This window comes from Camellia sinensis, chromosome 1 (assembly GCF_055761805.1).
Source record: "Camellia sinensis isolate YWXY chromosome 1, ASM5576180v1, whole genome shotgun sequence".
NCBI classification, from domain to species: Eukaryota; Viridiplantae; Streptophyta; class Magnoliopsida; order Ericales; family Theaceae; genus Camellia; species Camellia sinensis.
In genome coordinates, this window is record NC_138961.1 from 107,628,862 (window position 1) to 107,643,784 (window position 14,923).

Consider the following 14,923-nt stretch of genomic DNA (forward strand, 5'->3'; position numbering starts at 1 on the left):
CACACCCCAGAACATCCTCCATGTCTTTAGACTGCCCCGCAGAAAACAACTCCTCAAAATAGCTCACTGCAATCCTCTCTATGTCCACTTGCTCAGCTCACCACACCCCATTATCATTCTCAAGCCCCATGATTTCCTTTTTGCAATGCCTCTGTGATGCCTTGGCATGGGAAAAAAGAAGCATTTCGGTCGCCGTCCTTCATCCAATTCACCCTAGTTTATTGATACCAAATGACCTCCTCCTATTCAAGCAACCCATCCACCTCATGCCTTAACCGAGCTCAACTATCCTAGTCCTCTTCCGAAGGATTTTCTAAGCCCTCAATATGTTGTAGACCCACCAGGTAAAAGCTTAGCCTATGTGTTTTGTAGCTGAGCTAATCTCATATTCTTTTAATTAACATATCACATTATAATGAAACTTAATGAATTATAATTACAACAAATATTATCAAAATTATTAAATATAATACATAATTAATACAGAAAGAATCAAATTTCTCTCCAATCCAATGATTTTGGATTGGATGTTCAAGTTTTTAACTAACAGATCCTAATGACATTTGCAATAAAAAATTTCAAAATACTAATTTTAACATTAGTAATCCAAACTGAAACCCAAACCCCAATAGTATGACCTAATCCCATTTTAATAATCCAAATTGATCGATTTAATAATCCAAACCCAAACCCAAACTCAAATTCAAATAATCTAATTAACTTAATTTTTTGCATAGGTGATTTGATTGGCAAGCCCTACAAATTATACAGTTTGAATCACTAACATAGGGCCAAAATTGTTATGTGATCTGAAATCGTAAGAAGTGCAGTGTAATTTCTCAAAGAATGCATTATACAAGGCTGTGCCGTAAGTGGATCATTTACGGACAACCAATTACACAATGACACCTCACTTTTTCCTTTTGTCAATATTGTCTCTTCTTTACCTCCTAAAGTGAACCGCCTCACCCGAACTAGTCATCGTAGTACCCAAACACCATCTTGGCCATGACAAACTTCTTCACGGAACATGGAAGTCATTCATTACCATATATAATGTACTGAGAAGCTTGCAATTAAAAAATCAAGAAATTAAATGAAATTGATGCAAGAACCAAACACCAAGAACTAACTAGCAGAACTCACATTTTGAATTGAAATCAATTAGCAAAGGAAAATCTTTTTGTTTGTCCATGCGAAGTAGGTGGTGAGGGCTGAGGAAGGAAGCAACGCTGGTAAGTGGTAGGTGGGGATTGACAAGAAAGGAGAGGGGAAGATAACAGTGTCGTCAGTGGTGTTGGTCGGTGGACAATGGTAACTGAGAGACGGCGTTCTCAGGTCTGTAGACCATCGTCTAACACCATTCATTGGCCCTGTTTGGTAGAGCTGTGGGAAAGTGCTTATAGCTTATGCCTAAACAGCTTATAGCTTATAATTATGAACATAAGCTGATTTCTGACTTATAAATTAAGCATCTCCTGCCCCACTCAAAGAATAAGCTGATTTCTGACTTCCAAAAAGCTATAAGCTATAAGTTATAAGCTAAACCAAACACATCAAAATAGCTTAAATTAAGCTGAAAGCTGAAATAAGCTGCTTTTAAGTTCTGCCAAACAGGCACATTGTCGCTTTGTCACCAAAAATTTCTCGTTGTCGATGGGGTGTTCATTATCTTGCCGTGTGTATAAAGAGAGGAAAGATGGGGTAGTGATTACTGATGGGCGCCGAAGGGAGGGAGTGGGGGTCAGTGGGTTGAAGGTGGTGGTTTTCAGTGGTGAGCAGTTACTGGGTAAAGAAGGAAAGCACAAATCTGTTGAAAGAGAGAGTGAAAGGGAGACACAGATTAGGAAAGAAGATGAAGATGGTGAGGTGCATGTGTGTTTTGATAAAAACATACTGGCCTTGTTTGGTTTTAAGAAAAAATTTTTGGAAATTTTGTTTGATTTTTAATTTTTTTTAAAAAAAATTTCAAAATTACTTTCTTTCTCTTACACATTAATCAATCACTTTTTCTCTCTCCTCTTTCATTTTCAATCGTTTTTTCTCTCATATACATCTATTTAATTATAACAAAATATTAAATTATTTTAAATTCTCAAATTTCAAAACTATTTTCAAAATATACAACCAAACAAACTATAAAAATTTCTAAAATCTATTTCAAAAATATTTTTTGAAAACTTATCTCCCAAAATCAAATCAAACAAGGCCACAATTTATCTATGGTGTCATTTGTTCATTGGGTGACCATAACAATGACATTTACGGTTCATCTATAAATAACTTAAGAAAAATGATCAAGACCTCTTTCCCTCCACCCTCTTTAACCCCATCTCTTTCTTATTTGGCCAATTTTTTTTTTCTTTCTCCTCCAATCACCACCCTTCACGTGTACGTGGGGTGGTGGGAATTGGTGATTGAGGGGTTTCCATCAGAACCCATAACTTAATCTCAATTTCTCAAATGTCGAGAGAATCTATAATAGAAGCAAAGCTCAAGGGCGTGTTGGTGTAACTTATTTAAATAATAAATAAAAAAAATGACAAGATCCATTTTATCCCTTGTAGTTTTATTTTGGAGTATTTTACCTCTTATAATTTAAATATAGGCAAATAACCGTATTATAATTCTGAACTAAAGTGCAAAACTATGTTAAAAGGGAAAAATTATGGTAGATTCTTTCTCTCTCATACATATAATTTTCTATCTTAATAACATATTTACCAAATAAAATTATAGTAAACTAAATACCATAATTTATTACCATAAAATTACATTAATCTAATTTTTAATTTTTAACCCAATTTCTTACTTAACAGTTTAAATTAAAAATAAAGTGACCATAAATTAAACCATAAGATTAATCTAAACACCTTAATTTATTACTATAAAATTAAATCATAAAATTATTTTAATCTAATTTTTAATTTTTAATAACATTTTTAATTAAACATATAAATATATATATATATATAACAAATTAAATCATAAATTATACTAAATACCCTAATTTATTACCATAAAATCACCTTATTTAATAACATTTAATAAATTAAATCATAAAATTACCTTAATCTAATTTTAAATTTTTAACCCTATTTACTTTTTAATAACATTTTAAATTAAACATTTACATATATACACATATATATGTTAAATTAAACCATAAATTAACCTAAATATTCTAATTTATTACCATGATATACTATTTATTTTTAATCCAATTTCTCATTTAATAACATTTTAAATTAAATTATTGATGAAAGATAACAATTAGGGTTAAGGTTTGACTAGGATTAAGATTTAATTTAGAGAGTGAAATGACTATGAGGATATTATTAACATTTAATTCAATGTTTTGCTTCAATTAATGATTTTTACATTATCCACTTTCAATTTGGAAGAATATGGCACACCTTCCGTTATCTTTAACTAAAAAACTAATCGTAACATTTTATTCTAAAACTATAAATAAGGACAAATTATATATATCTCCCTCGAAATTTAGCAAAATTACAGATACCCCTGAGGTTTGAGAAATTACAAATATTCTCCTACAAGTTATATTTGCATAACAAATTAGAGGACAAATTGTTATAAAAATATAAACTTCAAGTGCAATTTGTTATGAAAATATAAACCTCAAGGGGATATCTGTAATTCTCGAAACCTCAAGGGATATCTGTAATTTAGCTAAATCTCAAAAGAGATATATATAATTTGCCCAAAACTTAATCAGTATTTAAATCATAAGAGGGTAAAAATAAGTTGTTTTGAAAAGATAGTCAAAAATTGGCTTTTGATTTTTTTTTTAAATACGTAGAAAAAAATGAAAAATAATATAACCCAAAATAAATTGAAAAATAAAAGATAATTTTTAACTATCTCCTTAAAATAATCTAAAATATTTCGAAACGAAATCACAAGAGATAAAAATAAATTTTACACTAAAAAAAAAGAAGGCAGAACTGTAAAAAATAAACCAACAGATTTTTTTTTACGCAGAGTAGAAAATCAAAGTGAAACACGCATTGAGATGGAAAGTCATATTGTCACAGCCACGTGCTCTGACTCAGTGACATTACCATGTGACCCGCCCGATTACGATCACTCACCAGCTTCAATCTGCAGTTTCGCGGCGACTACTAGTCTCTACTCTACTCACAAACCCCTCCCTTGCCCCAAATGGAAATAGGTGACTCCAACTTGTCCCCCGAGACCCCCCCCCCCCCCCCCAAAAAAAAAAAAAAGAAAAAAAAAAAAAAGTGCCGATGCCTAAACCACGCACTAAACTCTTTCCCCAATTGACCTTCATAAATAATTAACTACACAATGATTGGATGGACCTAAATTACCAAAGACTCCTTACGACCCACCAACACAAAACAGTGACCACTTTTTTTTTTTCCTTTGAATATCTTAATTTATTCAAATTTTAATTAATTTTTTTATGAGTATTAAGATTTACTGTTTTTCTTTTTCAGTATACATTTAAAAAAATGTTTCAGAATTTTGTACGTAATCAATAATCAATGTATCGTTTGAATTCAATCATTATAAGATAAAATTTAGAATAAGGTTAGGTTTGACATAATCTATATAATTCATCTTTTTATCTTTTTTTTATCACATCACCTCTCTACTTTTCTGCATATCTTTTCGTAAAAAGAAAAAAAATACACTTTTTTAGGACATCCCAAACTAACCTTTAAATCTAAATTACACACAACTAATCTAAACCTGAATTTACATAATAGCAATTAGGGGTGGACATAGGTCGATTGCGGCCACAGAATCTTCAATCCACCATCTATCTGTCAAATTGACGAATTAAAGAAAATCAATCCGCACTCATTCACCAATCCGGCAGATGTGAATTGAGCGGATTGACGGATGGATGCGAATCAGCTGAGCTGTTTAAAATTTTATAAATTTTCAATATAATTTAACTTGTACACTTTCCTCAAAAAAAATAATAAATAAAATATTACAGGTCATGATTTAAAAAAATATTACAATCACTGTATGCCTCATTCAAAAAAAAAAGTTTGAAATTTTAAAATATTACAATCACTGCATGTCTCATTCACATTGCAATCAACGCATGCCACATTCACATAAAATTTTACAATATGTGGTTTTTAAAATATAAAAATAATTCAAACTACCAAAACCATAAACAGAGCAATAGTAAAGATTATATGAGATATAGTTACATCTCTATCTATTTTTGAAAACAAAAACCAACCAGCATATATCATCTTTTTTATTTATTATTTTTAGAGTTATATTTAAAAACCAAAAAAATATAAATAACTAATACATTTATTTTTTTCAATTCAAAAAAATATATTCAAGTTAAAAACTCTTTTTTCAATAGAATATATTCAACAAAATATTAAAAATTTTTTTTATTAAAAACACAAACAGAATATTTAAATAAATTGAAAACACAAAATCTTATAAATTAATAGGAGTGCTCGTGATTTGGCGATTTGGTTGCGGTCAAAAAAATCTCAAATCTGCTATCCGCTATCCATCCAAAATTAGGAGGATTAGAAAAAAATCAATCTGTAACCGTCCACTAATTATCACGCATCCGTCCAATATGCCGTGGATCAATTCAGTTAGGTCGGTTTGGACAGATCAATATATCCGCTGCTCACTCCTATCAACTTCATCACTATTGTCATTATTGTTATAAACACCATCATCATTTACTATCACTACTATCGCTACTACCACCCCCACCATGCCGCCGCCACCGCCGCCACCACCACTATGCCACTATTACCACCACCATCACAATATAAAAACTAAAATATTTAATTTAAAAATAATAAATTTTAAATTAATTTTATACATATCAAATAATTTATTTTTAATTTAACACTTAAATTTTTATTAAATAATTTTTCAATTTAAAAAATTTAGTATTCAGTATTATACTTAATTTTCAATTTTTAAATTTTAATTTTATCAAACAGCACCTATGATTGTCATAGAATTAAATTATATTATATATTTGTGATAATCAATAATACAAAGTATAAATTGAGAGTTATACCTTAGTATTACCCTCAACGCATATATGATATATTATAATATTAATGTGTTATATATATGTATAGTATATCGTTCTCTGCTTATTGTTCTGTTCGTTTCCATTCATTTTTTTCTCTCTCTCTCTCTCTCCTTCGAGAATTCTCCATAAACAAGAGAGAAAAAAAAAATAGACCAATACATCGAAATTCTTTCTCTGTTTAGACTTGTGATTTGTTTGGAAATTGATATTTCGAGTGTGTCTTATCGGTTGAATCGTAGCAATTGTTGGGTTCATTTTTTTTGGGCAAATATGGCGGTTTAGTTGACTCTATACATTTCGGCCGAAAGAGATCCAAAAGTCTCTTATTTTCCAGAGCATTTGAGCCGATCGCCGACTTCAGTCCGGTGGTTTACATGCCGAGTAAGAATTGAAGATTCACAGGGTTTGATTTTAATGTTTCTTTCCTTAAACGCCAATTGGTTCTGCTGCTAAGAGGGAAAGAAAAAAAAAAGTTAAAGGGGAACTGCGCGTTTTCTCTCTCTACATAATACACACATTCTCTCTCTCTCCCTCTCTCTCTAACTCGTGGGGGCTGTTGAGGCTGGACTCGTGTAATGTTGGGGTTCGGAGGAGTTCACAACTGAGCGATGGGTGGTCTAATGGGCTTTGTCTAAGAGATGGGGTACCTTCGATTCCTCTACAGATCGTGAGAAAGTCAAACGCTTGATCTAATTCTGTACAACCACAGCAATTTGGACACCACATCAATTTGGATTCAAACTCCCCCAAATCTCTCAACACGTTTCAACACCAATCAAAGATGATGAGAATGAAGACTAAAACGACAGGGCTGTCACCAACCAATGGCGGCTCAGGCGGAGGCGGAGAGTGGGAGGTGAGACCCGGAGGAATGCTGGTTCAGAAGCGAACAGATTCAGATCAAAGCCGAGTCCCACCACCCACCATCCGTGTTCGAGTCAAATACCGGTCCATTTACCACGAACTCAATATCAGCTCTCAAGCCACCTTCGGTAACTGGGAAAAAGAACAAAAACTCCATTATTAATTTGCCATTGAATGGGTTGTTGAAAAAGAGCAGTTTTGATGATTTTATGTGCATTTTGGGATTGCAGGGGAATTGAAGAAGATGCTGTCTGGGCCGACGGGACTGCACCACCAGGATCAGAAGCTGCTGTTCAAGGACAAGGAGAGGGACTCCAATGCCTTCCTTGACATGTCGGGAGTCAAGGACCGATCGAAGATCGTTTTGGTTGAGGACCCAATTAGCCAGGAGAAGCGGTTTCTTGAGATGCGAAAAAACGCAAAGATGGAGAAGGCTTCGAAATCAATGTCTGAGATCAGCTTGGAGGTCGATAGGCTTGCCGGGCAGGTATTTTATCTTATTTCTTTTTTCATACAAAATTCTAATATGAGTATGAATTTGTTGTTAATAGACTGTTCAGTTGATTTTGTTTGTTATTGGAATTGGGTAGGTGTCAGCTCTTGAATCAGTAATCTCTAGAGGTGGGAAAGTTGTAGAGAAGGATGTATTGAATCTGACCGAACTGTTGATGAATCAACTGCTTAAATTGGATGGGATTATAGGTGATGGGGATGTGAATTTGCAGAGGAAAATGCAGGTAATTTTTAATCTGCATTATGATATGTGGATTTTAGATTTTGATTTGATCATCACTTTAAGATACTAAATTTTCAATTTTGACATCACTCTCTTGAAGGTGAGAAGAGTGCAGAAATATGTTGAGACTCTTGATCTGTTGAAGATCAAAAACTCAATGCCTAAGAGCAATGGAAGTCAAATTCCACAGCCGCAAGCCCCATTTCAACAACAGAAGTACTCGAACGGGCAAATATCCTCACCAAATCAACAGCAGCAAGTGAGGCGGTCGGTTGGGCATTTGCCAATACAAACACAACCCCTGCCGCCACATCAACCGCCAAGGCATTCAACTTCTGGAGCAGTTGTCATAACCACACAATGGGAGACATTTGATTCTGGGCCAGCCATGGTGCCAGGGCACCCTTCAATGTCCACTACTGCATCAACCACCACCACCGTCAATTCAGTACAACATCCAAAATTCAATTGGGATTTGCTTTGAGTAAGTAGTGAACCAAGTATCTGTTCTAGTGTGTGTGGATGAGTGTTTTGGATTTGCCTCGAGTTGGTTTGGTATCTTATTCTCCATTCTTTTCTGTATTTAGATTTGTTAGCACCCCCCCTTTTTATCTGTCCTTCAGTTCAGAAAATAAATGGGGTACTTTATTATAGCCAATAATATTACTTTGTTCTTTTCTATTTCTTTGTTATCCTCCCAAGTCAATTGCCATTTGTATGTTTCTGGCTTTGACAGTTATAACAGTGTCTCTATGTAGATTTGTTACTTGAGATGTTAGGATTTTAAGTGAATCATAAGTGCATGTGGAACTCAAAAATCTCATTTGGTAAAATATTTAATCTCTCCCTCTCTCTCTCCTCACCTCATTTGTGAGCGGGTAAAGCAGGTCAATCCAACTTTTGGTGTACTTGTGAGTTACCATAACAGAAATGCTAAGTGCTCAGAAATAAATAAAAAAATTATAGTTGATGCATAATGATTAATCTTTTATATCTTGCATCCTTTGGAGGATACAAAATGACAGAGAAGGGAATGTTAGTGAAAACATATTTTTGTACTCGAATAACTAACCCATGCAAATTTATATAAAGACAAGTCTTATTACTGTTCTGCAGGAAATTATGAGAGTGGATTAATTTATACTTTTAAAAAAGATGTAAGTATAATAAACACTTTTCCGCATGTCGAAAACTGAAAATCTCCTCTTCTTTTTTTAAATTTTTTTTTAAATTTTTTGTATATATGTAATAAAAGCTACTACAATAAAGAGCATATAGAAGAAGGAATGCATAAAATAAATTATGCTTCCTTTACTTACTTGTGTGAGGCCAAGATGCTACGGTTGTTCGCTTATATGAGTGCATCAATATCGGCTTGTATCTGATTTTGAATTTGGGAAATTTGCTATGAGCCACTATTAGCAACAGAAGTGGGAGAGTCAAGCTGTTCTCTGTGACAGCAGCATCATCCGACTCCGACCCAATTCCATAAAATTTTAGTGTTTTTAGAAACAAAAATACTCATTAGAGGATGTTTGTTTCAATGAAAAATTAAGCATATACTAATAACATGTAAATTTTGATGGACGAGGGAATGAGGCATGGATTATGATATGAGTCAATAATGAAGGTTAATAAAGCATCAATTAGGTTTAATACAGGAAAGCGAAAGATTTCTTTTTCATTCTTTTGACATAATTAATCTTTGTGTTCCAATGAATGTGTTGTGAGTTTTCTGTATTAGTGTGGTAATTGTTTTTTCCTTCAAATCAAAGGAAGGCACTCTACATGAAACTCAGATCAGTTATTTCTGAGACAAAATCTGGATCCCATCCTTTATTAACCATTTTGCTACACTAAACTGGTGCTGGTCACCATATGAATGCACATCTGTATATGCAAGAGAAAGTAGGGAAGTGGGATAAGAGAAATAATAGTGAAGTGGAGACTGTAAAAAAAGTGCAGAATTGTCAAAAGAGAAAGAGAATTAACTGTAATGAGAACTTTAATCAATACGATGGAGTAATGGGCAAAATTTCCCTAAAAGAACCATCTGTGATGATCATTACAATTACAGCACAAAAACAGCAATAATTGTGCACAATCAACTATTAAACTATCCTATAAGCATTCAGGAAAAGATCACCAATACAATTTTTTAAAACAAAAATTTCACAGTGGATTAACAAATGCTTACCTTATATTCCGTAGCAATGCAATTTCCTTCAAATCATGCAAGAAGCAGATCTTGGGTGCAACTTTGAGAACCTATCAGAGTAGAAGAAAAATAAACGCACAGATAAAATAATAATGGATACTACCAAAAGATCTACATAGTATCATAGATTACTCAGCAACTGAAACAGATACATTGTCATTAACAGGCTAAAAACGCAAGTAAATTTGCAAAACATCCACAAAAAATCTTAATAGAAAAATAGAGAAAAAATGTATTGCCTGAATGGAATTCAACACTTGCATTCTAAGAAAAACACATAAATCCATGAGCTAAAAAATGCAATGCCACAACTTCACAAAATTATTACACACTTGGGACATGTTTGATTGGATGGATTAGAGCATGAGATTGGGATTATTAATCCGTAGGCCCAATTATCCTATGTTTGTTTTAACATTTTGGTTTAGGATTATTAATCCAATGGATAATTAATCCAACAAATTTGTAAGATTATTAGTAATGAGGTAGGGGTGAGATTATTAATCCAATAGATAATTAAACCAATTGAATAGTGAATACCACACTAATTTGATAGGATTATTAATACTTCACTATTAGTCTTGTTAATCAAACATGCCTTGCATTCTAAGAAAGGATGCCTTGGGGAGCAAAGCAACTTCACAAAATTATTACATCTTAAATAAAGTTTAGTTGTAAGCTTTAAAGCATTTATCAAAGTGCCTAAAAAGTATCAGTATAACAACATATGCTGATATGCCAGCTCTGGACTCTTGCTCAGAAAATCCAGAACTGATGAAAAATGGGCCATCACAAGTTCCTATATTAACCTGACTTTGACTACTGCCTTCAAAACTTACAAAGAATAAACAAATGAAACCATATTCAAGCAATTGTAGGGGAGCTCATTCTTTTGGTGGTTCAACCATGACAAATTAAGAAATTAAAGTGAAAGTAGAGGGAATGAAAGACTGAAATGGAAAGCAGTCTCCAAAATCAAAAAGCGACATGGTACTGTCTGATCAAAATACAATGATTACAGAAGCCAAAGCATATTCTATAAATGTTTTGCTACCACCTTTTTTTTTGAAAAACCTTCCGTTGTGAATGATGAAGACTGTTAAATTAGGCCATTTTGAGGTGGTCCCCTAATTGCTTAAGGTTACCCCAGTTGGTTTGTGGTCTAACTAAAATTACAAATCATGCAATCTTTCTCCCCATTATCTGTCTTATTCTCAAAGTCCTTTAACAAGGAAAGGCCACAGATGCTTTATGTTTGTACTTTATATCATTTTTGGCCCTTAATTACTTCATGTAGGATTTAAGTCTCTCATTTCCTTTCTTTTCTTATTTTTTATTGTTTCTAAGTTTAACAAGGTACCAAAGAATACATTTCCAAATTGATCTCATGTATAAGCCTACTATTATTTGTGAACATTTTGGTTAGCCACCAATTATTCTAATGCTGGTTACAGCTTCCTTTGCACTTATCTTTAATTATATTTGATGAATTTGCTTGTAACTCCCTTCAACTACATATTCTTTCTCCAACTTCTAAATATCACCTTTGCTCTCAAAATCTGCCCACTTATCAAACAAAGAAAAGGGAGGGCTTTTGTAAGTTTTACTAAGTAGACTTATTGTCCAATAGGTTCTCTGATAATTAATGGCATTTTTCATCTTACACTATTAAAAAGCGTCACTAATTGTTAATTTTCACCGACGGTTTAAAATTTGTGTCACAAAAAAAGTCACACTATAAGTTTTAGCAACAGTTTAAAAAAATTGTCAAAAAAAATGTCACTAATTTTCAACCTTCAGTGATAGTTTAAAAAATTCATCACAGAAAAACGTCACTAATTGTAAGTTTTAGCGACAATTTATTAAAACCGTGACAAAAAAAAAGTCACTAATTGTTAATTTGTAACAATATATCTAAAAAATCGTCACAAAAAATTATTTTTAGCAATGATTGTAATAGGACTTATTTTCAATAGGACTTAATAGGACTTAAGGCTTGGTTTGGGGTACACTAAATAATACAAAAAGTTAAAAAGCCACTATCCTAAGTCACATCATCTTATTTAAATCACATCACCTCTCTAACACATCACATCAAACCCAACCTAAACCCAACCCATATAAGCCAATAAGTCAAAAAGTACACTTTTTTAGAATATCCCAAACCAACCCTAAGTCTAACTATTAGGACCTATTGATAGTTTACCCACAAAGAAATTGTGTTACAAACATCTATGTAATTCTATAGGTGGCTTCAAAGTTTGAACCAGAAGAAAACTGATCAACATTTGAAGATTATTTTTTGTGCATTTTACACATGTAACACCCCTATAAATCTTATTAACATATTTTGTCCTTCTATTCAAGATTTAGTCAAACAAACTAGTCTACAAGAAAGATACTCAGCCATCTTAGCTTCGACTTGCTAACGTAATCATAGTCAAAAGCTTCATTTACTAATCTTGTGACTCAATTTTACTAACAAAAGTATTGAGAAGTATACTTTCCAATGCACAAAACTCAAAAATTTTGAAAAGGCCTGCTGCCAAGTACCTCCGAAAGACAAATGGGCACATGCCTTGAACATGTTTCCGCTTCAAAAGTCCCAGAACTTATCAGTCATTTCAAAGAGCCCTTGAAGCATTCCAGAGCCAAGCTGAAATTGCTAGTTCATGAAGTCTAAATGATTCCAGCTTAATCCCACCTAATTGGGTCCATTTGTAATGTGTTCCTCATAGGATAATTCCCAAATGAAATAAATCCTTTTGTTTAACTAATGACACATAAACAAAGGTAATCCCCAAGTACCGCCAACTTATACAAACAGGAATTCATTCTCATCCATTTGCTTAGTTAGCTGGCAATCCAACTACATGCTACTGGATTTAAGATTCTCCCCAACATAAGGCCTGAATGTGGTCAAATTAAGTTCCGTAACTAATAACAAAACACAAACAAATGTCCACCTCAAATTCTAAATTTGCACCTTAAGTTTTATAATGGGCAAAAGCTAGAAACAATCCCAAATACCCGTAACAACAAGGCCCTATAAATTATCAAATTTCAAATATTCATCGCAAATATTCAACAAACAGATAATTGGGGTAATCACACAAAAAAGCTAGTGCATTTCAATCAAATTACAATGAAATTTCAACTAGAATGTTTATATACACACTATCGCAATGAAATTAGAAATGGATGAAACGAACCAAAGCCCTAACCTCAAACTGAATTAATTCAGCTGTGATTGGTGAGATGTTGAAGGATTGGTGGAGATCAATGAATCTGGAAACCCTAGTTTCATAGATGAGAGAGAAAATGTAAGCATGTTTGGGCATCGCCAGATCAGATGGCCTCGTTCAATGTCGAACGGTGTGGGAAAAAATTTCGGATTTTCTGTTTTAAAATTTAAGGGAACAATGTATATATAGATGGGCGCCGCCTCTTCTTTTCGCGGGAAGGTTGGAACATTGCTTTTATTTTATTTTATTTGGAAAATGCCAGACCCCAGATTAATTATTTAATTTTTTATCATACACACATATAATTTGTGTGGGTCTCACATCTATGTAAGAGATTTGATAATTCATTTAGCCTCCGTTTGGGAAGTGGGTTGGCTTTTTGGCTTTTTGGCTTTTTTGGCTATTTTAGCCTGGGGCTAAAAAGCCTGGTTTGGGAAGGGTTTTTTGGCTTTTTGGGCTTTTTGGCTTTTTGGTGAGGTGTCATGTTGTTAAATGACGAAATTGCCCTTTTCCATTTTTTTGATTTTTTTATTTGGGTTTGGATTTAGCATATTTTCGGTTTTTTTTTTTTTTTTTTGGTTTTTTTTTTTTTTTTTTATACAAATTTGGCTTTTTGTTGGAAAAAAAACTTGGTTTTTTTGTTTTGGTATTTTTTTTTCCAATTTTTGATTTTTGTTTAAATTTATTTATTTATTTATTTTTGGATTTGGCATTTTTTTGTTATATTTTTTTTAAAAAAATTTTATGTTATCTTTCGATTTCACGTATTTTGCTATTTTTTTTTTAGGGTTTGGATTTGTCTTTTTTTTTTTGTGTTTATTTTCTTTTTCTTTTTTTTCATTTTGGGTGTCGATCTGCCGACTTTTGATTAATTTGTTAATTTTTTTTTTATTTTTTTTTTGGAATTGAATTTGCCATATTTTGGTTCTTCTTTTTTATTTTAATTTTGTTATGTTGGGGTTTCGATTTTGCCTTTTTTGTTGTTTTGTTTTTTTGGAGGGGGGTTTCGCTTTGGCATTTTTTGCTTTACGTTTTTTTTTTTGACAATTTTTGTATGTTGTGTTTCGATCTCCCGAATTTTGCAACTCCAAATTTTGTCTTTTTTATTTTATGTTTTTTTTTGTTGTAGTTTGGCGGATTTTGCGTTAACTTTTTTTTTTGTTTGAAATTTTTTGATTTTGCGCTTGGATTTTTCATATTATGCTTAATTTTTTTTTCCTGTTACTTTTTTTCATTTTCGGTTTGGATTTGGGGTATTGTGCTTAAATTTTTCGATTTTTATTTGGGAATTTATGTTTTTGTCTTTTTAAATTTTTTTTTTTTTACTATAACTATGTTTTTTTTTTAACTATGTTTTTTTTTGTCTTCGATTTTTATTTTTAACTAAGTCTTGTTTTTTTTAATTGGTATACAATAACTTTTTTTTAATATATTTATGTGTTTCATTTATTTGTAATTCACGTCGCACATTACAATTTGTGTATTAGTTTTCTTTTGTAATTTGTTTTTATTTGTTTCACCTTCTTTTTATTTTTCCAAAAGCAAAATTCGTATGGATTGTTGTTTTTTTAAGTTAGGCACGTCAGCAACTGGAAGGGGTTACATTCCCCTGGCAACTCATACATATTATACATAATAATATATTTGAATACAGTCTGTTCCACGTGTGTCATTACGTGACGACCATACGAACATTATTTCGAGTACTATATATTTCCTAACATTCCGTTATTACGCATGTAACATAATTTGTCACGTATGTGAAGGCGGACCAA

At 32.4% G+C, this 14,923-nt stretch overlaps 1 protein-coding gene and 1 long non-coding RNA gene across 2 annotated transcripts; one reads left to right on the forward strand and one right to left on the reverse strand.

Moving 5' to 3' along the window:
- The first annotated feature begins 5,358 nt into the window (after window positions 1-5,358).
- BAG1 (BCL-2-associated athanogene 1) lies at window positions 5,359-8,503 on the forward strand. Its single transcript, XM_028244308.2, has 4 exons — window positions 5,359-7,077; window positions 7,180-7,436; window positions 7,540-7,686; window positions 7,786-8,503. The coding sequence occupies exons 1-4, from the start codon at window positions 6,867-6,869 to the stop codon at window positions 8,167-8,169; spliced, it is 999 nt and encodes a 332-aa protein (XP_028100109.2). The 5' UTR covers window positions 5,359-6,866; the 3' UTR covers window positions 8,170-8,503.
- Window positions 8,504-9,672: 1,169 nt separating this feature from the next.
- Window positions 9,673-13,304, reverse strand: LOC145796513 (uncharacterized). Its single transcript, XR_014336979.1, has 2 exons — window positions 13,128-13,304; window positions 9,673-9,953 (listed from the first exon to the last, which is right to left on the reverse strand). It is a non-coding gene; the product is annotated as an uncharacterized LOC145796513 (long non-coding RNA).
- Between the last annotated feature and the right edge of the window lie 1,619 nt (window positions 13,305-14,923).

What these genes read in the sequence shown, in the direction of transcription:
- BAG1 (XM_028244308.2), top strand. Translation starts at nt 6,867, where the DNA reads ATGATGAGAATGAAGACTAAAACGACAGGGCTGTCACCAACCAATGGC. An exon ending in TCGATAGGCTTGCCGGGCAG is followed by an intron (nt 7,437 to 7,539) that starts GTATTTTATCTT and finishes GGAATTGGGTAG; the next exon opens with GTGTCAGCTCTTGAATCAGT. An exon ending in ATTTGCAGAGGAAAATGCAG is followed by an intron (nt 7,687 to 7,785) that starts GTAATTTTTAAT and finishes ACTCTCTTGAAG; the next exon opens with GTGAGAAGAGTGCAGAAATA.